At 41.1% G+C, this 22,523-nt stretch overlaps 1 protein-coding gene across 2 annotated transcripts in view; it reads right to left on the reverse strand.

Moving 5' to 3' along the window:
* Window positions 1-343: 343 nt before the first annotated feature.
* The window catches only part of scai (suppressor of cancer cell invasion), a 117,604-nt gene continuing 95,424 nt past the window's right edge, over window positions 344-22,523 (reverse strand). For both annotated transcript variants that reach the window (XM_061698418.1, XM_061698417.1), the window contains 5 exons: window positions 22,267-22,348; window positions 22,086-22,158; window positions 21,674-21,847; window positions 18,393-18,493; window positions 344-7,599 (listed from right to left, as the gene is read on the reverse strand). In XM_061698418.1, coding sequence (XP_061554402.1) covers window positions 7,453-7,599; window positions 18,393-18,493; window positions 21,674-21,847; window positions 22,086-22,158; window positions 22,267-22,348 — 577 coding nt within the window. In that variant the 3' untranslated portion in view covers window positions 344-7,452. The remainder of the gene's footprint in view (window positions 7,600-18,392; window positions 18,494-21,673; window positions 21,848-22,085; window positions 22,159-22,266; window positions 22,349-22,523) is intronic.

Genomic DNA, 22,523 nt, shown 5'->3' on the forward strand with positions numbered 1-22,523 from the left:
ATCATCTTTGAATAGTGTGAGAATCACATTACCAATAATGGAGTGTCACATTGCAGATATTATTTGTATATTCCATATGCATTGCTAAACGAGCCAGATTTGATTTCTTTTTGCTGTCTTCCATTTTCCTGTCACTCCTACTAGTAGTATACATCATTGGGTTTTGGAAATATAAAGTAGATAAATAATAATAATGGAATTGGTTTTATACATAGCCTTTCAGGGGTCCCGAGGACACATCAATAAAATAAAGTTAAAGTTATTGGTCTTCCTTTCTCCTCAAAATCTTCAAAAGTAGTAGGAGTAGGTCTCAAAACGAGGAGACACATTTTTTAATGGCACATTTACTTGATATTTTATTTTATTACTTTGGCAACACAGAAAGACACGTACACATTAAATTGTATTCAATCAGTGTGTTGAATTGAGGGAATACACCAGTCATTGGCACTTAATCATCAAAACAAACATGCTACTTGTAGACATTAACGTCTGCAATATTGTCTTAAATGTTCACAATACATTTGACATTAAATAGCAACCACAATATCTAACTAACACTTAACAGACCACCTACATGAAAAAGGAAAAAATGGCCACACGCTAACTGGACCAGAAAACAGGATAAATAGCAAACATTTAAATGATTTGTGTGTAAAGCGACAAGAGCGATAAGAGGTACAGAAAATGGATGGATGGATGGAGTCATGGACAATGCGTATCATGTGGGCTCGATAAGCAGCGCAGTGGATATTTGTGCTTGTAATGCCATACAAAACACATGACAATGTCAAGTGTTCGTAAATTATCATACCTATTATGCAAGTTTACATTTTTTTTTAACAGCAATTATTAAAATTGGAAGGTTTAGTATAATAAAGTACACAATATGGTAATCACAAGCTTATTGAAGGACAGGTGAATTTTCAGTAAAGACTATTTATGCATTTTTAACATTAGTTGTTTTCTGTAATCAAAAACATGAGCCCAAAATTCATGGGTCCAAGCTTTTTCCAAGGGTGCAAGGGGTTTTCTTTCTCACTACCCAGTCAAATTGCTCTTTCAACAATGTAAATGTGTATTGTATGAGACCATACTAAACTCCAAAAGCTTTGAAACAGCTTTCTGTGTTGTTTCAAACAACACACAACTATAGAAAAATTAAGTTGTACTGTATGTGAACACACAGTTAATAAACGAACTGTTCATTCTCACGGTCCCATTATTAACAATAATCTCAGAAACTAATACCACAGCAAACATGACAGTCATGTCACAACATACAAAAATTCTAATAACTTTACACTGCAGATCTTTCTTTTTTTAAACATTCAACTTTTCCAGTCATTGTGTTCTAATTCCTCAATTCCCAATGTGGTGATCAAAATCACAGAACATACAATGTCAAAATGGCTGCTGCTGTACAGTATTTTCTAATAATAACAATACAAAATATTCTGTTTGAAATAGCATCAAATGGCTATGGAATGGACAAAACAACAACAAACAAGCTGAAGCCTGAAAGGGAAGCTGCCAAGAGCAATATTTAAAAAAAAAAAAAACGAAGTTCCTGGCCAGTGGAGATACATATGTATATGTATACATATACAAAATATTCTTCTTTGAGCTATTGGGTTGAATGGCAAAATAGCAAAAAAAAGAAGGGGGAAATTGATAGTAACTGTGCCATCATCAAACATCAACATCAAACTTACAATTAGATTTGAGCCACTTTTACTAGACCCTGGCCAAGAATGCTCACCCCCACTACCCCTGAAAGGTATGAAACTAAATCATACAAGAAAAAAATGACACCCCAAACGTGAATAGTTGGTGATGGAGCTGTCAAGGATGTGAAACGTTTTTGCAGTAAGTTACCAATGACATGGTGTGTGATATCTCAAAAAAAAAAAAAACCTGGAGATCTTTTTTGTGTATTCTTTGAATTACAGATTCTTCCAAAAGTTCAGACAACTTAAATGTCCATTAAGACAAGGTACATAAATGAGAGTCCCGCCACTAGGTTTATGGTGACCATTGCTGTGCCACAAACTGTGAATGCTGAGACAGTTGATGAACCTTTGGATAATTTCAACTGTAAAATCTCAAATGTCATGAATGCTGCCGCTCCTATTAAAACTAAGACAATCTTGAGGCGACCTAGAACACTGCGGAGGAGCACAATGACGGTAAAGACCTCTAAATCAAAGTGTAGGAAAGCAGAACCTAAGTGGAGAAAAACTAAACTCCAAATTGACTATGACCTCTACAAAGTCTGGAATTTTAACCAAGAGTTAGTCTGGGCCAGACAGCAACACTTTTCTGAAATCATCAGTAAGAACTTCAACAATACTCGGACTCTGTTTGCTGTGGTTGACAAGCTGACAACCCCCAACCCCCCCATCCCCCGAATCAGATAGCTCCAGAACTCCTAACAGCAGATAAATGCAATGAATTTGCTTGTTATTTTAGTGGAAAAATACAATCCATCAGGTTAAATATTAGCACAAATCAGCAAAAGGATAAAATGATACATCTGAAGCCACCCAGAAAAAAACTCTATTACAATGTCAGAATTTGATACAGTTGACCAAAAAACTGTAGAGAAAACGGTTCAGCAGCTGAAAGCATCACTGAGCTGTCTTGACTCAATACCATCTGACTTTTTCAAAGCTATTGCGAAGTCTGTGCTATCTTATTTGCAGCAAATAATCAATTGCTCACTTCAGTCGGGCGAGTTTCCTGAAGATCTTATAGTAGCTGCCATTAAGCCTCTGCTAAAAAAAAATAAAATAGAACGCTGGATGCTTCCATGTTAGCAAGCTATAGACCGATCTCAAATCTCCCTTTCATAGCCAAGATTGTTGAGAAAGTTATTTTTTATCAACTCACCAATTTCTTGAACTTAAATGGAATTTTTGACAAATTTCAATCAGGTTTCCGAACTCATCACAGTACAGAATCTGCTCTTATCAAAGTGCTAAATGATATAAGATTGAATACTGATTCGGGAAAGGTGTCAATTCTGGTCTTGTTGGACCTCAATGCGTCTTTTGATACGATAGATCATAATATACTGCTGAACAGGTTGTAAACGTGGGTAAGACTAATTGGAACAGTCCTTAAATTGTTCTGGTCCTACCTGGAGGAAAAGAGTTATTTTGTAACCATTGGAAGTGTTCAATCTCATCGAATGGCAATGAAGCCCTATGGGGGGCACAAGCCAGTGCAAACTGTAGGCTGGCCCCGAGCCCGGATAAATGCAGAGGGTTGCGTCAGGAAGGGCATCCGGCTTAAAACTTTGCCAAACAAATATGAGCCTTCATCCAAAGAATTCCATACCGGATCGGTCGTGGTCTGGGTTACTACGTCCACCACCGGCGCCGTGACCCTGCAGGGTGCCGGTGGAAATTCAGCTACTGCGGGTCGAAGTCGAAGAAGAAGAAGAGGTGGAAAGCGGGTTCTTCGGCAGAAAGAGAAGAGGAAAGCACAGAGTCTACAACTGAATGTTTGAAACTTTGAATGTTGGGACTAGGACAGGAAAAACCCGGGAGTTGGTTGACATGATGATTAGGAGAAAGGTTAATATAGTGTGTTTCCAGGAGACCAGATGGAAAGGCAGTAAGGCTAGAAGTTGAGGGGCAGGGTTTAAATTATTTTACCATGGTGTAGATGGGAAGAGAAATTGAGTCAGGGTTATTTTAAAAGAAGAGTTGGCTAAGAATGTCTTGGAGGTGAAAAGACTATCAGATCAAGTGATGAGGCTGAAACTTGAAATTGAGGGTGTTATGTGTAATGTGATTAGTGAAAGAGAAATTCTGGAAGGAGCAAGATGAAGTAGTTCTGAACATCCCAGAGAGAGTGTCGTGATTGGTGCAGATTGTCATGGACATGTTGGTGAAGGAAATAGGGGTGATGAAGAAGTGATGGGTAAGTACGGCATCCAGGAAAGGAACTTGGAAGGACAGATGGTGGTAGACTTTGCAAAAATGATGCAAATGGATGTAGTGAAAACTTTTTTCCAGAAGAGGGAGGAACATAGGGTGACCTACAAGAGCGGAGGTAGAAGCACGCAGGTGGATTACATCTTGTGCAGACGATGTCATCTGAAGGAGGTTACCAACTGTAAGGTAGTGGAAGGGGAGAGTGTGGCAAGATAGCATAGGATGGTGGTGTGTAAGATGACTCTGTTGGTGGTTAGGAAGATTAGGAAGACAAAGGCAGAGCAGAAAACCATGTGGTGGAAGCTGAGACAGGACGAATGTTGTGCAGCTTTTCGGGAAGAGGTGAGACAGGCTCTCGCTGGACAGGAGGAGCTTCCAGAAGACTGGACCACTGCAGCCAAGGTGATCAGAGAGGCAGTCAGGAGAGTACTTGGTGTATCTTGGTGTAAGCCGATGACAGAGTACCCAGAGAGGAACTGTGGTACTGCATGCGGACGTCTGGAGTGGCAGAGAAGTATTTCAGAATAAAACAGGACATGTATAAGGGCAGCAGAACAGTGGTGAGGTTTGCTGTAGGTGTGACAGAAGAGTTTAAGGTGGAGGTGGGACTGCATCAGGGATCCGCCCTGAGCCCCTTCCTGTTTGGAGTGGTGATGGATAGGCTGACAGATGAGGTTAGACTGGAATCCCAGTGGACCATAATCTTTGCAGATGACATTGTGATCTGCAGTGAAAGCAGGGAGCAGGTGGAGGAACAGTTTGAAAGATGGAGGCATGCACTGGAAAGCAGAGGAATGAAGATTAGTCGAAGTAAGACAGAATATATGTGCATGAATGAGAGGGGTGGTGGGGGAAGAGTGAGGCTACGGGGAGAAGAGATAGCAAATGTAGAGGACTTTAGATACTTGGGTTAAACCGTCCAGCGCAATGGTGAGTGTGGTCAGGAAGTGAAGAAACGGGTCCAAGCAGGTTGGAACGGGTGGAGGAAGGTGCTAGGTGTGTCATGTGACAGAAGAGTCTCTGCTAAAATGAAGGGTAAAGTTTATAAAACAGTGGTGAGGCCAGCCATGATGTACGGATTAGAGACAGTGGCACTGAAGAGACAACAGCAAGCAGAGCTGGAGGTGGCGGAAATTAAGATCTTGAGGTTCACTCTCGGAGTGACTAGGTTGGATAAAGTTAGAAATTAGCTCATCAGAGGGACAGCCAAGGTTCAATGTTTTGGAGACAAAGTTAGAGAGAGCAGACTTCGATGGTTTGGACACGTCCAGACCAGGAGAAATAGGGAGTATATTGGTAGAAGGATGATGAGGGTGGAGCTGCCAGGCAAGAGAGCTAGAGGAAGACCAAAGAGAAGGTTGATGGATGTCGTGAGGGAAGACATGAGGGCAGTTAGTGTTTGAGAGGAGAAGGCAGGAGATAGGCTTACATGGAAAAGGATGACGTGCTGTGGCGACCCCTAAAGGGACAAGCTGAAAGGAAAAGAAGAATCTCATCGAATGGCAATGACCTATGGGGTCCCTCAAGGGTCAGTTCTTGGACCCCTTCTGTTGCTACCCTTGGGTCAAATTCTTCAGAACTTTAATTTTGACTATCATAGCTTTGCAGATGACACACAGTTATATCTAGCAGTGTCGACAGATGACTACAGTTCAATTGAGGTGGTGTGTCACTGTCTAAAACAGATAAATAACTGGATGAGCCAAAGTTTTCTTCAATTAAACCACAACAAAACTGAGATAATTGTTTTTGGCAATAAAGAAAAGAGGATTGTTGCAGTCACTCTCTTTAAAAACCAAATACCAAGTGCGAAACCTAGGTGTCCTGATCGATTCCGACCTGACTTTTAACAGTCATATCAAATCAATTATTAAAACTGCCTTCTACCATCTGAAGAACATATCCAGAGTGAAGGCTTGCATGTGTCAAGCAGACCAGGAGAAGCTCATCCATGCTTTTATCCCAAGTAGACTTGACTATTGTAATGGTCTTCTGACTGGACTCTAAAAAGAGCATTAAACAGCTGCAGCTCATTCAGAATGCTGCAGCTCAGGTTCTGACCAGAACAAAGAGGTCAGAGCATATTACTCCAATTTTAAAGTCTTTAAACTGGATTCCAGTCAGTTTTAGAATAGATTTTAAAGTTCCGCTACTGGTCCATAAATCACTAAACGGTTGAGGTCCTGAATACATGAATGAAATGCTCATGGAATATAAACCCAGTAGAGCTCTGAGATCGACAGACCCGGGTCAAATAGTGGAGCACAGAGTCCAAAGCAAGCATGGTGAAGCAGCATTTAGCTATTATGCTGCACACAAATGGAATAAGTTGCCAACAGGAGTGAAGTCAGCCCCAAGTGTGCATGTTTTTAAGTCCAGGTTAAAAACTCTTCTTTTTTCCTATGCTTTTTTTGAGCATTTCCACTTTTAAATGCTATTTCTTACACTGTACGCTGTTTTAATTGTATTATTTTTTTCTCTCTTTGTTTTAAATGTTTATAAGCAGGTTTTATTTTTTTTAATGCTTTTAATCATGTAAAGCACATTGAGTTACCTTGTGTATGAAATGCGCTATATACATAAATTTGCTTTACTTTGCTTTGTATTTTGTTGCTCTGTGGAAAAAGCTTTGAAAACTTTGAAAACAAACAAACAAACAAAAAAAACTGTATACAAATAAATATAAAGACTTTGTTTATAATCCCCTAATATAAATTCAAGTTCCTTCGCAAACGTAAAACCCCTAAAACATAAGTGTGCACCATTGAAAGCTGGAATCACCACTAGAAACTAAGAACATTTCAACAAACATTTTGGACAATACATTTTGATACATTATATGTACACAGAAACAGTGCTAAGAGAATAAACATGAAAAATAAGTTCTCCAATTTTACTGTATGGCAAATAAATAGATTCCAATCGGTTCCTGTGTTTACTTCTTGCAACAGTGCATGTTTCCAAATTTTGGAATTAGTTTCTATTAGTACTGGTATTAAATCCCTACCATCCTGCTACAGTCCAAAACATGTCCTCTATGTTGTGTGTGTGCATTATTAGTCATTTCATTTATCATTAAAATGTTCTTGTGTTCAAAATATACCTCAAAAGTTAGCTCAGAATGGACAAAAAAATATGCTTTCTTCGTGTATATACACTTGAAAACAACAACTAACCAAAGGTCATTAATTACAGTGCCACATCAGAAAAGTCATTGTCACAGGATGTATGAACAAGCAATAGCATTAATGTTTTGCAAAATTGTGTAACTGATAGAAGTGCATAAATTGATTTGTAGTCCATGAGTCTTTTGAGTATAGCGAGCACTACATGTTAGCTAGTTCAATTTAAAAGCTGGACTTCAGTTATAAATTAGTTATTTTTATAGCCCAAAAAAATAATAATAATAAAAAGAAAAAGAAAATGCTACAAAGGCTGTAGCAGATGAGTATTCAGGATGTGGAGGCTTTTCCACACCAAATATTTGGTCCTGACCACAAAAAAAAATTCAATAGGCTTCTACTGAATTGTCCCAAAACATGTTCTGCACATCCAGAAGGGTTGCCATCTTCAAAATATGCTTCTGCAGAATGCTGTTCTCCACCGTGTCTTGTTTAGGGAGCTCAGGATATGACTCAGGGAAGCTCTGTGCCTCCTGCAATTACAAAAAAGAGAAACAGCCATCAATATTTACTCCCTAGAAGGGGACTGTTATATTTTTATTTATCTAATCTGTTTAGGAGAAGTATTTAGGAAGATGTAAATTGTGGTTGATATTCTTTACTCAGGTTTTATTCAGATTTGGAGTTGAACCGAATAGAGGACGCATCAACTGTACCACTGCACGTTGACGATGACAGTTTGAAGCCAATCACATGCTCTATAACACGAACGCCTCTGCGCAGCTCGCTAGCTATCCTAAAAAAAATGACTTAACACACAACTGCTATGAACAGCCATCTGAAAAGGCATCCACTAACACTAGCTGACTTAACGCTCTAAATCCTCACTGTTAAAACTAAAGTTAATGGACCAAATTATTTCATATATATTGAGTTAGTTTTCAGTTAGTTGAGTTAGTTTTGTCTCAGTAAATGTCTCTGACGTGATGTGCGCATGTGCAGGTGCGCAGGTAAAAGTTGCGTGTTAAAAGAAGAGTGTCAGCGATGTCTGGGAACTTGGCCGATCAGCTGGACCGGGATCTGGCAGTGAAACTGAACCATTTGAAAGGTAAGACTATTGCTGAAATGATAAGTGCTCTTAGACCTCAGATTAACATTTTATCTGTGCATTTACAGAGCAGAAAGGTGCTGCACTTCTGTGCAGATGGTGCTGAAAGACAATGCTGACTGTATGCATCTGAGACTTTTGAAAAATTTGTAGAAAAGTACTCTCAAGTCATAAACAACACTGGTGCACAGCATGCAATGCCAGGTCTTCCCACCAACAGACAAAAACAGTTCTCGGTGTTCTCAGTGGCAATATGGCAGTGCCATTGCAAAATTCAATTGAAATACTGAGAAATTGTTAAATATGCTTCCGATTTGGTTACAAGTTTAAAAAGTGATCATTTAAAAATCTGAGAGCAGATCTTTATGTTACATAATTCATAATACATTTGTACAAACATAGTGCAACATAGTTCATAATTTGTAAACAAATGCTGATGATGAAAAGGGGATATTGAGATTTCCTACACAGAGATTTAAAGAAACGTTTTGAGTATTGATATTTATCTGATTCCTAAATTACTGTTAATAAATACTGTGAGAAATCATTAACATGATCAATGTCTTCAAAAATAATTCATATAATTATTAATAATAACATACAGTGGGGCAAAAAAGTATTTAGTCAGCCACCAATTGTGCAAGTCCTCCCACTTAAAAAGATGAGAGAGGCCTCATTTTCATCATAGGTATACCTCACCTATGAGAGACAAAATGAGAAAGAAAATCCAGAAAATCACATTGTCTCATTTTTCAAGAATTTATTAGCAAATTATGGTGGAAAATAAGTTAATAAAAAAAGTTCCTCTCAATACTTTCTTATAAGCTCTTTGTTGGCAATGACAGAGGTCAAAACTTTTCTGTAAGTCTTCACAAGGTTTTCACACACTGCTGCTGGTATTTTGTCCCATTCCTCCATGCAGATCTCCTCTAGAGCAGTGAGGTTTTGGGCTGTCGCTGGGCAACACAGACTTTCAACTCCTTCCAAAGATTTTCTATTGGGTTGAGATCTTGAGACTGGCTAGGACACTCCAGGACCTTGAAATGCTTCTTACGAAGCCACTCCTTCGTTGGCCCGGCGGTGTGTTTAGGATCATTGTCATGCTGAAAGACCCAGCCACGTTTCATTTTCAATGCCCTTACTGATAGAAGGAGGGTTTCACTAAAAATCTCACAATACTTGGCCCCATTCATTCTTTCCTTTACACGGATCAGTCGTCCTGGTCCCTTTGCAGAAAAACAGCCCAAAGCATGATGTTTCCACCCCCATGCTTCACAGTAGGTATGGTGTTCTTTGGATGCAACTCAGCATTCTTTCTCCTCCAAACACGACAAGTTGAGTTTTTACCAAAAAGTTGGATTTTGGTTTCATCTGACCATTTGACAGTCTCCCAATCCTCTTCTGGCTCATCCAAATGCTCTCTAGCAAATTTCAGACGGGCCTGGACATGTACTGGTTTAAGCAGGGGGGCACGTCTGGCACTGCAGGATTTGAGTCCCTGGCGGCGTTCTGGCTACTGATAGTAGCCTTAGCCTACAGGTCATTCACTAGGTCCCCCCGTGTGGTTCTGGGATTTTTGTTCACCGTTCTTGTGATAATTTTTACCCCACGGGGTGAGATCTTGTCTGCCGCTCCAGATCGAGGGAGATTACCAGTGGTCTTGTATGTCATTTTCTAATAATTGCTCCCACAGTTGATTTCTTCACACCAAGCTGTTATTTGCAGATTCAGTTTTCCCAGCCTGGTGCAGGTCTGTTTTTTGTTTCTGGTGTCCTTTGACAGCTCTTTGGTTTTGGCCATAGTGGAGTTTGGAGTGTGACTGTTTGAGGTTGTGGACAGGTGTGATAATGTGTTCAAACAGCTGCCATTAATACAGGTAAGGAGTGGAGGACAGAGATGCCTCTTAAAGAAGACGTTACAGGTCAGTGAGACCCAGAAATCTTGCTTGTTTGTAGGTGACCAAATATATATTTTCCACCATAATTTGCTAATAAATTATTTAAGAATCAGACAATGTGATTTATGGATTTTCCCCCCTCATTTTGTCGCTCAGAGTTGACGTATACCTATTATGAAAATTACAGGCCTCTCATCTTTACAAGTGGGAGAACTTGCACAATTGGTGGTAGACTAAATACGTTTTTGCCCCACTGTATATAATTAAAGGTAATTTGAGCAAATGTATTATTTCAAGTGTGTATCAAACTGGTAGCCCTTCGCATTAATTAGTACCAAGAAGTAGTTATCAGTTCCAAAAAGGTTAGTGACCCCTGGTCTATATGGATGACCTCTCAAGTCAGTTAAATGGCTCCTATACAGGTTGCCTTGTGGGCAATACTATTGTAAATCATAGTATGTATGCTGATGACCTGGTGCTTCTTAGCCCATATAGTGCTGGGTTGCAAGTTGCAACAGCTGCTTAAGGTGTGCACACCATTATGGCATAAATCACGACATTAAGTTTTATATGGACCTGTGTCTCTAATAAAGTCATCTAAGATGGACTGATGCAAAGTGGAAAAGTGTTCTGTGGTCCGACGAGTCCAAATTTCCAATTGTTTTTGGAAATTGTGGACGTCGTGTCCTCCGAGCCAAAGACGAAAAGAACCATCCGGACTGTTATGGACGCAAAGTTCAAAAGCCAGCATCTGTGATGGTATGGGGCTGTGTTAGTGCCATTGGCATGGGTAACTTACACATATGTGAAGGCACCATTAATGCTGATAGGTACATACAGGTTTTGGAGAAACTGGTCTGAGCTTGTTGCCAACAGAGACACCCGGGGTTCGGCCTCCCTGGCTTGAAACTCTTTTTCTTACTTTTTTTTTTTACTTATTTCCTTCCTCCTTTTTCCACCAAATCCACCTGTTCCCCGTGTGGACTGGACCGGCCAAACATTCGGGAGATCGATCAGACTGTCTGAATTGTGTTCAAGGCACGGTCTACTAAAAGTACAGATTGGTGCATATTTGGGTTTAAATTAATGAGAACATGAATCCCCAGCTCTATGCAATGTCATTGCACGCTCATTCCACCCTCACATTAGATGTTCAGCCTCCTTTGACCAATGTTTATCTGTCCTTTGTTTTGCTTTTCTCTGCATTGTTCCCCTGTAGATTCCCCTGTTAGATCTCATTAAATGTTCTATAAAAAGTCACTACCTATCATTTGTGTGTGTTTGGGTTCGAAAAAAGACCTCTGGTTATTGAGAACTCATCTAATTCCTGTAGCAACCATCAGATTAGTAGACATAGAGTTTTTTCGTCATTTTGTCCTTAAGTTTTCTAAAAAGTGACGTGGTGCCCCTTTGCGAGATAAAATAATTAGATTCTAACGTTCATCCATCCATCCATTTTCTGAGCCGCTTCTCCTCACTAGGGCGCGCTGGAGCCTATCCCAGCTATCATCGGGCAGGAGGCGGGGTGATTCTAACGTTTAAACTTAAAATCACGCTAAACCGGAAGTAAGACAGGCTTTGCTTTTGGCTTTTTCTTTTCTCCTAAATTAATTACGTTTTTATCCAAACCAATATACACTACACAAGTGTTGCACTGAGGTGACTGGTCATTTATTTTAACATAGTTAAGACACACTATTGTTCGCCACTGCCGATGGGCACAAGCACGTCTTCGTGTGCGTTCTTCATTGGTTTTAGCTGCTTCTTCGTTGGTTTTCGCCACTTCTTCGGGGTCGGCAGACTTTAGGCATCGAAACTGGGAACCAAAATGTTTTAATTTGAACGATTTCCGGGAGAACCGGAATTCTAGTCCCGGTTCCAATCGGTTCTCGATTCCCAACCCTAAGTCTGATCGAGGCATAAGCTACTGTAGTAGTTGCAGAATATATCATTAATATTCTGTAGTGATTGAGTAAATTTGGCATTTGAATCTTGTATGGTTGTAATTAGTGTATTTTCTTTGTTACGTTGAAGTTGGTTTGCAAGAAATTATCCTGATTTATTATTGTGATCAAAATTTGTGTATCTGAGCTGTTGTAGTAGGAACAACATAGTATATTATTTTTGATAATATACTATCAAGTTGTTGTTTAGCATGATGAAGTTGTTCTTCAGTCGGTCTGTCGGATTTATTTCATATTTCAATATGAAATAATATATTTCAATATGAATATATTATTTCATATTGTTCTGTAAGTTGTTTGATTTTTCATTTCCAATTTGCTTTCTAATGTTTTTTCTTTTTTTCTTGTAAGAATAGTATGAAATGATTTTGCCTCTAATTAAAGGTTTCCATGTTTCCCAAAGTAAGGATGGAGATATAGTTGTGGAATCATTCATTTGTAGAAAATCTTTCCATTACTTCTTTACAAATATATCAAACTCTGGATCTTTCTTTAGGGAAGTGCCAGGTTGGAGAAGATATCATGTTGATTCAAGTTTGAGGCAGAGAGAAATTGGAGCGTATTATTGGTTGTATTTTGGAAGTACTGTTTTGAGCAGCTGAGTTATTTGTAAGAAATCATGTATTCTAATCAGTCAAGTCCAACCAACATTACAACATAACAGAAATAATGGGTGATAACTTAGTTGTACTTAGATTACTTCACACACACCAAAACTTTAGAGCATGATTCGACAGAATGCTGGCATGTTTACGTACAACCGTTAGTGTTAGTACTAACTTGCTAGGCTAAATAATGTTTTGTTGCCTGCTTGCGAGCTGTATTGTATTAAAAGTACGTGAACATAAAACTCAAGCAATTCTTGAATTAAAGTCCTCTCCCGAACACCGGATAACACCAGCACACGTTTTCCCCAAATTTGTTCTTATAATACACACGGCATGATCCATGTTTGTCTCGTCGCTGTAGCGTATATTGGCATTGGATAAAACGTAATTTATTTAAGAAATAAATTCGTCGAAGGTGAATACCTGCGTTCACTTCCGGTTTGGCCCGATAGACGTTTAACACCAGAATCAAACTAATTTTGTCTCCGAAGGGCACCACATCTCTTTTTTTATTTGTATAAAATTTAGGAAAAAGTGACGAAAAACCTCTTATCAGTCTCATAATCTGAAGGCTGCTACACTTCGGAAATACGAATTCTCGATCCCAGAGGTTTGGTCGGCTCAAAAAACACACAAACGATACAGGTAGTGGATTTTTATAGAAAATTTTTGGAAATCTAACAGGGGACTCTACAGTGGAGTAATGCCGAGAAAAGCAAAACAAAGGACAGACAAACATTGGTAAAGGATGCTGAACTCGTGATATGAGGGTGGAATGAGCATGCGGTGAACAATGCATAGCGCTGGGAGTTCCTGTTCCCATGAATTTAAACCCAAATATGCACCAATCTGTACTTTAGTAGACATTGGACTTACGTTGCGTTGAACACAATTTAGGCAGGTTGCTTGATCTCCCGGATGCTTGGCCAGTCAGGTCGAGGAACAGGTGGTTTTGACAGAAAAAGGAGGATGTAAACAAGAAATTAAAAAAAACAACAAAAGGTTTTCAAGTGCAGGGCGGCTGAAGCCCGTTTGTGGCGCTGGTTGCCAGGTGCTGGGAGCAGACGTGCGCTGCCCATTTCCTTCCCAACGGAGCTTTATCCGTAAGCTGCCCAAGCACACGCAAGGGTAACTTGGGGCGCTGGCAGGGTGCCCTACGGCGGGTGCATCTTCGCCACGTCGCGGTGAGAGGTGGGGCTTCCTGGCTGAGCCAGGTTCTTCTGCAAGGTGAACGAGCGAGCGAGAGTGAGCGAGCCTCTAAAGCGCCCCCCCCCCCCCCCCCCCCCCCCAGGGACCAAAAGGGAGATAGACTGGTCTCTTTCAGGACCTGGACAACTGGCTGTGATTGATGGAACCAATAATTCTGCTCTTTCACCGAAAATTCTGAAGGACAATGTTTAGCCATCAGTTTTTTTCTTCCTCCCTTCCGTCGAATCCACCTGGCCGGCCGAACACCCGGGACCCTGACTCGCTTCCCTCAAACGTGTTAGACACGTAAGTCCAACACTGCGGTCTACTAAAAGTAGAGATTAGTGGATATTTGGGTTTAAATTAACGAGAACAGGAATCCCCAGCTATATACATTCACTACATGCCCATTCTGCTAATCTCACCTCACAAATCAGTTCCTTTGCCAATGTTCTTCTGTACCTTGTTTGTTTTGTGTTTTGTGCCGTGGGAGCGATGGATGACAGAAGGCGAACACAGCTTTACTAAGACTGGGAGACAGTGCCGGGCGAGTTACGCCACCATATGTGAATGGATTGTGGATGTCTGGGCTAACGTGTCTGCTTGCATGTTTTTTGATAAGAACCTCGGAAACTCCCACACGAAATGTAAAACTGACATGTTTATGCTTTAGATGTATTAATGTTCATCACATAATGCTTTACACCTGCACTTGTTTTTGATAAGAGCCTCGAAAATGAGTAGATGTCCTTGAAAAACAAAAACATGTCTAGGCATGTTTTTTGATAAGAACCTCCGAAACTCCCATATGAAATGTAAAACTGACATGTTTATGGTTTACACCTGGACATGTTTTTTGATAAGAGCCTTGAAAATGAGAACATGTTTGGACATGTTCAGTGATATTTTTTCAGACTGATGGTCCGCTCAGCGTTTCGCACAACCCTGTGCTCAGAGAAAACACATTTTCTCGGCTAAATACTCTTTTGTTTTCAGATTTTCTAACATCTCAGACACCCCATGTCACCTGCACAAGCCACGTGAGTGCCCCATTCTCTACAGGTGTGGGGTTGTGACCTCTGGACATGACCTTCAAACATCTCAGACAACCCATGTCCCGTGTACAAGCCACGTGATGACCTCATTCTTTGCAGCTGCATGGCCAAAGGTCGTGGGGCGGGGCAGGAAAGGACCATATTCACAGGTTTAATCATAAATGACCCTTTTTGTTGCCGATATGACACCCAATGACTTCCTTTGTTCCTACAGGTGTCCCCGAACATGATGTAATGCGACATAAACGCCAGGAAACATGATCTTTTCACCGGATGTGACGTCAATGGGGACAGGTGGCCCGAGAGGTGACGTCATCGAACATGTGCGCTGGCAGCGTGCCAGGTGGTGACGTCATAGGCCATCCATCATTTTCCCTATATTCCTACTCTCTCTGCCGTAGTTCGATGATCAACTTTGTTGTCATGGCATCGAACTTGTGGCATGGCTTGGACACTCGGGTGAAGAGAGGGTGCGGAGCGGGGAACATTGACTACGACTGGACCATGTTCTGCACCTCCACTGTCGAGGCAGCTGCTCCAAGCTGTGGCCGTAAGGTGGTCGGTGACTGTTGTGGAGGCAATCCCCGAACCAGAGTCCTATCAGGCCTTTTTGCCCTGTAGGACTCCGGAGGAAGCTGATGGCTACCGGCTAACCAAGCGGAATACGGCTTTCGTGATTGCTGAGGGGAAAACTCGGGCATTGGAGGAGTTTGGGAAGACCTTAGAGCGAGACTTCCAGACAGCTTTGAGGAAATTCTGGTCCACCCCCCAGGATCTCAGGAGGGGGAAGGAGTACACCATCAACACTGTGTATACTGGGGATGGGGCGCTGTTGACCTCAACTCGGGACATTGTGAGTCGGTGGGCCGAACACTTCAAAGACCTCATGAATTCTACCGACGTACCTTCCCAAGAGGAAACCGAGTCTGGGGGCTCTGAGGCGGGCTTTCCTATCTCCGGGTTTGAGGTAATCGAGGTGGTTATAAAGATCCTCGGTGGCAGGGCCCCGGGGCTGTATGACATCGACCCGGAGTTCCTAAAGGCTCTGGATGTTCTGGGGTTGTCCTGGTTGACACACCTCTGCAACATTGCGTGGACATTGGGGACAGCGCCTCTGGATTGGAAGACCAGGGTGGTGGTCTCCCTTTTTGTAAGAAGGGGACCCGGAGAGTGTGTTCCAACCACAAGGGGATCACATTCCTCAGACTCCCCGGTACGGTCTATTCAGGGTTTTTGGAGAGGAGGTTCGCTCTGGAAGTAGATGCTCAGATTGAGGAGGAGCAGCATCATTTTCGTCCTGGCCGTGGAACAGTGGACCAGCTCTACACCCTCAGACGTTTCCTCGAGGATGCATGGGAGTTTGCCAACCAGTCTACCCGTGTTTTGTGGACTTGGACAAGGCGTTCGACCGTGTCCCTCTGGGGGTACTGTGGAGGGTGCTCCGGGAATATATGGTACCGGACTCCCTTATAAGGGCTGTTCGGTCCCCGTACGACTGGTGTCAGATTGTGGTCCGCATTGCCGGCAATAAGTTGAACACATTTCCGGTGAGAGTTGGACACCATCGAGGCTGCCCTTTGTCACCGATTCTGTTAATTACCTTTACGGACAGAATTTCTAGGAACAGCTGAGGTGTTGAGGGTGTCCGGTTTGGTGGCCTCAGCATTGCGTCTGTGGTTTTTGCAGATGATGTAGTTCTGATCTTCATCAAGTCATAACCTGAAGCAGTTGACAGCCGAGTGTAAAGCGGCTGGGATGAAAATCAGCACCTCCAAATCTGAGACCATGGCCTTGAGTTGGAAAAGGGTGGAGTGCCCTCTCCGGGTCATGGAAGTGATCTTGCCTCAAGTGGAGCAGTTCAAGTATCTTGGGGTCTTGTTCATGAGTGACGGAAGAATGAAGCGGTAGATAGCCAGGCGGATTGGTGCAGCATCTGCAGTTATGCAGACTCCGTATCGGTCTGTCTTGGTGAAGAAATAGCTGAGCCAAAAGGCAAAGCTCTCTATTTACCGGTCGATCTACGTTCCTACCCTCACCTATGGTCATAAGCTGTGGGTCGTGACCGAAAGAACAAGATCGCGGATACAAGCGGCTGAAATGAGTTTCCTCCGCAGGGTGTCCAGGCTCTCCCTTAGATATATCGAAAGAAGCTCGTCATCCGGGAGGGGCTTAGAGTCGAGCTGCTGCTCCTCCGCATCGAGATGAGCCAGATGAGGTGGCCCGTGCATCTGGTTAGGATGCCCTCTGGACACCTGGTGAGGTGTTCCAGGCACGTCGCACCGGGAGGACCGAGGCATGACCCAGGACATGCTGGAGAGACTATGTCTCCCGGCTAACCTGGGAAAACCTCGGGATCCCCCCGGAAGAGCTGGATAAAGCTTCCCTGCTTCAGCTGCTGTCACAGTGACCCCACCTCGGATAAGTGGAAGAAAATGGATGGATGGATGGATGGACGGAAATCTTTGGCATATGCTAACATCTCTCTACACAAATCTCCAGAAGAATGGATGCCATTGATACAGGTTTGAAGCTTTCAAAAGAGCACCTGGATGTTCTACAACGCAACTGACAAACTATTGTCTCCATAGATGAAACCAAAGTTGAGTCGTTTGGAAGGAACAATTCTGAGAACCCGGGTTCACTCCCCGGCCCCGCCTGTGTTGAGTTTGCATGTTCTCCCGTGCCTGCGTGGGTTTTCTCCGGGCACTTCGGTTTCCTCCCGCATCCCAAAAACATGCATTAATTGGATATTCTAAATTGCCCGTAGGTGTGACTGTGAGCGCGAATGGTTGTTTGTTTGTATGTGCCCTGCGATTGGCTGGCAACCAGAAGTTAGACGTGATATGTAGAAGAATGATCCAAAACTCCCCCTGACCGATGTGCAGGTCAGATCTGGAACCACAGGAAAAGTTTAGCTGAGTTTAATGCTGCCAAAGGAAGGTGAACCACATTCTAAATCCAAAGGTGCAGATGCATTTTCTCTGTTGTTTTTCATGCTGTGGGCAGTAAACACGTGGAACGATATAATTGTGTGTGTTTGTGTGTATTAGTGTAAGAAAACTGTCTTTGTCCATTGTTGGGACTTAGATAAAGCTCAGATCACATTTTATGACCAATTTATGCAGAAATCCAGGTATTTCCAAAGGGTTCACATACATTCTTTTTTAACTGTAAATACAATCTATCTACTATTGACTTTGCAAATTGATTTTATATCTTTATATTTCTCCCACATGGGACTACTTGCCGAGGCTCTATCATTGCAAATTGGATCATCGGACCATTAAGAACCAAGTACTGTTCCATTTAAATCCAACAAAATTTTGGGCACCCCTCAGTTCAAGAAAGACAAAGCCACAATGCTGACAGAAGTTAAGTTATAGCAATAAGTAAGAAAAAAAGTAATTAAGTGAAAGTACTGAAAATTAATTAATGAAAATCATGCATTGGTTATGGATTATGGTCCAACAACAAGAACTAAAATCAACGACTGTATAAAGACTTACCCGAAAGACTTTATGCAGTCTCAATGTAGCTGAACAAAACACAAAGCGGATCAGCAGAAGTCGAAGGAATTCATCACCAAAGAATTGTAAAAAGGCTTGATCTGTAGGGATTACAAAAAAAATTAAAAAATTGCGTTGAAGAATTAAAAGTTTTAATTATTTTTTTTTTTTCTTTTTTTTTTTAATTTTTTTCTGTGATGTAATTCTGAGAAAAATGACGTGTCTTAACGGGCAAAGAACAAAAATTTGGTAAACATTTGTTACATTAACAAAAATCATTCAATATTCCTCAGCAAATTTTACCTTAAAAAGACTGATCGCTTCGAACAAGTTATACACTGTTGTATACACATGGACAAAACTGTTGGTTACCCCCCCATTAAAGACAGTAATATATACAGTGTGTGTGTGTGTGTGTGTACATGTACAGTGGAACCTTAAGTTACGAACGACCTGGTTTACGAACAAGTCAGGATAAGTTCCAAAATTAAAAAAAAGAATTACCTCTAGTTGTTTGGTATGGACAAACAGAAGGATCTATGTTGTGCTTTACTCGTGCTGCGTGACGATCATTGACTCAGTGCATAACGCATTAAGCTGTAAGATGAAAACCAGTCTGCTCCGTGGCATAGGCCGGAAATCTGTTACGCTTGGCTTGTGGACAGAGGTTCCGCCTCTACATCCTCTATCATCCAATCACAAACCTAATAGCGTTTGACGTGGCAAAATAAGTAATTTTATTTTGATCAAAAACCGCTATTTACAAATGTATGTTGCATGTATGTAGCATCTTTTTAATTAAGATAACGAACGGTTAATGTCGGCATAATCACGTCAAAATAGCTCTCCACGTGTTCGCGAGGCAGAAGTTCACACAGGGCAAGTTCCGCCTAAACACATTCAGGCAATCACAGATGCGACAAGCAGCCGCTGCATTTATGAATGAACACGGAAGTGGGTGAGATATTGTCACACAGAACTTTTTCTGAAAAAGTAAACAAAGGGCTAAATAGTCAGAAATTAGAATGGCTCCTAAGAGGAAGCATTTGATGAGTGGGCAGATCTGTGCTGTGCTTCTTCTCACGTGCAACAGTTATTGACTGTGCGTCACGCAATGCAACTAAAAAGGTAGGCATTGTATATTTGCTGTTGATTTTTGCTCTTTATTAAACTGACAAAAAATGAGGAACTGCTCACTGGTGACAGCGTGAGCGAGGCAATAAAATAAATTATCCAATGATCAAAAGAAACGTGCCGCAAATAGCCCAACAGAGTAATTAATCTTTTAAATGACAATTTAAAAGATTATCCATTTAGAATGAGCGGATGGACGACTTCGCTCTCCGAAATCATGGTAAGGAGGGTGGAGAAAAGGAATATCTCCGAGACCGACATTAAGGTACTTGTCTACGAAGTAAAAAGAAACCAAAAAATACCATTTGGAATAATTGATACAGGTGTTACCAACAAAAGGGGAAAAAAAGGAGGTGGCAGATTTTTACCGGTGCTATTAATTTTGTAGGATCAGGGAAAAGAACAGTCTCTTCAATAAAAGAAGAAATTGTTTGACATCAAACTCAAAGCCAAAAAAATGTGTCACAGCCCACAGACGAGAATGATCTTTAATTAACTGGAGAAGGACAAACAAGTGATATGGACAGATGCCATGCCATATTGCAGGCAATGTTGGGGACACACCATGTACTACGTGCAGCCATCCATCCACAAGGCACACACCCACAGAACTATTCTGAATAGAGAATGTTTTTTTCTGTAGAATGAATGAATCGTGTGTTTCTCCAGCTGATGTGGATCGCAGAGGTAATCCTTTGCTCTTCACGTAGCTGAATTTGTGTATGATAGTGCTTTAATTGAACTCTATGGCTCCAACTACGTTTTGCTTAATTTTTTGATTAATTTCATTTTATTGGTGATGTCTGTATGGGAAAGGGACGTAAATTGGGGCCAGGGAAATAACTGCATCCAACGCGACTGGCATGATTCGGCTTAGTGTTGTTTGCAAAAGTTCACATATGTATTCAATCTCCTGCTGAAAATCCATACGGGGGAGATTTGTCTCAAAATAATTGACACAAATATATCTGCGATTTACACGATTGAGGAAGGGGATTTATTTAAATAATCTCATCTGTCGCAAGATACAAAAACCAGTTCATCATTACAGTCTTTAATAATAACAGTGGCTAGCTCTCAACCATCTATTTTATATCATCTATGCTCTCAACGGAGAAAGCAACACTGCCGCCTAGCGGATGGAGGGCCGGGCCTCCCAACACCTAAATATTCTCAACTTGTGTGTGTGTGTGTGTGAATATCTTGAAAACTGCATTACTTTTGTCTCAAAAATAAATGGGCATGCCCGCTGATCCACAAACGCACCTTCAACAATTCACAAGCAGAATTGAATATTGACAAATAATAAGTCATGATAAAAGCACACACAACATTAAAAAACACATGTAAATCATGGATATATTTGAAAAAAATCGCGGATATACTGTATTTGTGAATCTGAAAAATGTGTAAATCGCGGATATATTTGTGGAAATATTTTTGAGACAAATCTCTCCCCATAGAAATGTGCCAGTGGACAAAAATCCCAGGAGCTGGACGTGCACTCAGATGGCTTTGGTGACTCTCTTAGTGCGTTCTATTTGTAGTTTTCACTGTTCTACCACAAGGTTTTGTGTGTACACATGGTCAGAGCTGTGTGTAAATTGACGCACAAGTCCAACTTGATAAATGAAATACTTTGCATGGACATGTTCGTAGGCACGCTTTCTACACACTTCTCTGCATACGCACGCTTTGATAAACAAGACCCCTGGAACTTATCACAATTGCTCAAAGAGCATCATTTTGAATCAAATTAGATTACTATTTTTGGTCTCTCAAGTTGGGGACTTTGTATTTTTTTACTTTGTGGGAATGCTAGTAAGCCAATAGAGCCAAAAGTTCTGAATTACTGAACACAGTACCATTAACCCCAACCTTAAACATACAAAACTGGAACATGTTACTAAAAAAAAAAAAAAAAAAGAAACTGTGTGTCTTTTCCAAACAACTTACTGTAGCACTAGCACAACTTTTACATTCGCTTAAATTTAGGGAGAATGTAAAATTGTGGAAAACTTGCAGTCTGGATTACTAGTAGAGTGCATTACTGAAAAGAGAGTATAAATCACATCAACGTATTTACAAAAGGATGTTATACATTACATAGTGATAGTCGCAATACAGTAGTTGAATAGATACGCTACCTATGGTTTGTGATCGTGTTATCATTTGCCCAATGTCACGGTCAACTTTGTGAAGAAATTCTTGAGTGCTCTGCCAAAGTTTTCCTCTCACGCTGCTTAAACCACACACAGAGAAGAAAGCCAAAAGTGGGCTGTACAGGAACAGGGTGAAGAGACTCCCACGTTGAGACTGATCTGAACAGGTAAGCAATGAAAATATTGATGTGATGGAGGCGAATATACAGTACATCAACATTTCCCAAAACTTTAAAATCCTGAACAAACAGTTTTATACTTTTTATTTTAAATGGGAGCACAGAGTTATGGATTCACACACTTGGTCAATAGCAATAAAAATTTTCAACATTGATAACGAACCAACCCATATTATCAACAACATTTTTGGGATGGATTTTTCAACAGGCTTACACACCTTGTACACTCTTGGGATATACTTTAGGTGATAGTAGGCACACCAAAGGTTGGCCAAACATATTTGTGAAATTCTAGAGAGAGGGGGGAGACAAGGATACAAAATAATTATGACATCCATTTACCTTAAAATGGGACCACATTCAAAATATTTTCTTCGATAAATAAATCAGTTCAGGTACCTTATAGGCGTTGCTGTTTGTTGAATCCACAATAATAAATAGTGGCTTCCGAGTGAAAGGGAGTAAGTCACCGGGATGAAGGCTGTCAACATTACAATTATTCATTATTCATAGTGCTTCCATTTTGCTCTGCACACGTCTCACCTCTGGTATGGAAGCACTACTTCCATTGCTAACATGCAGAAGCAACATTTTGAAGTAAACATCTCGTGCCTTGATGCTGGATTCCGTTTTACATTCATTCTAAATGAGGGTTA

The sequence above is a fragment of the Phycodurus eques genome, chromosome 15 (assembly GCF_024500275.1).
Source record: "Phycodurus eques isolate BA_2022a chromosome 15, UOR_Pequ_1.1, whole genome shotgun sequence".
NCBI lineage: Eukaryota > Metazoa > Chordata > Actinopteri > Syngnathiformes > Syngnathidae > Phycodurus > Phycodurus eques.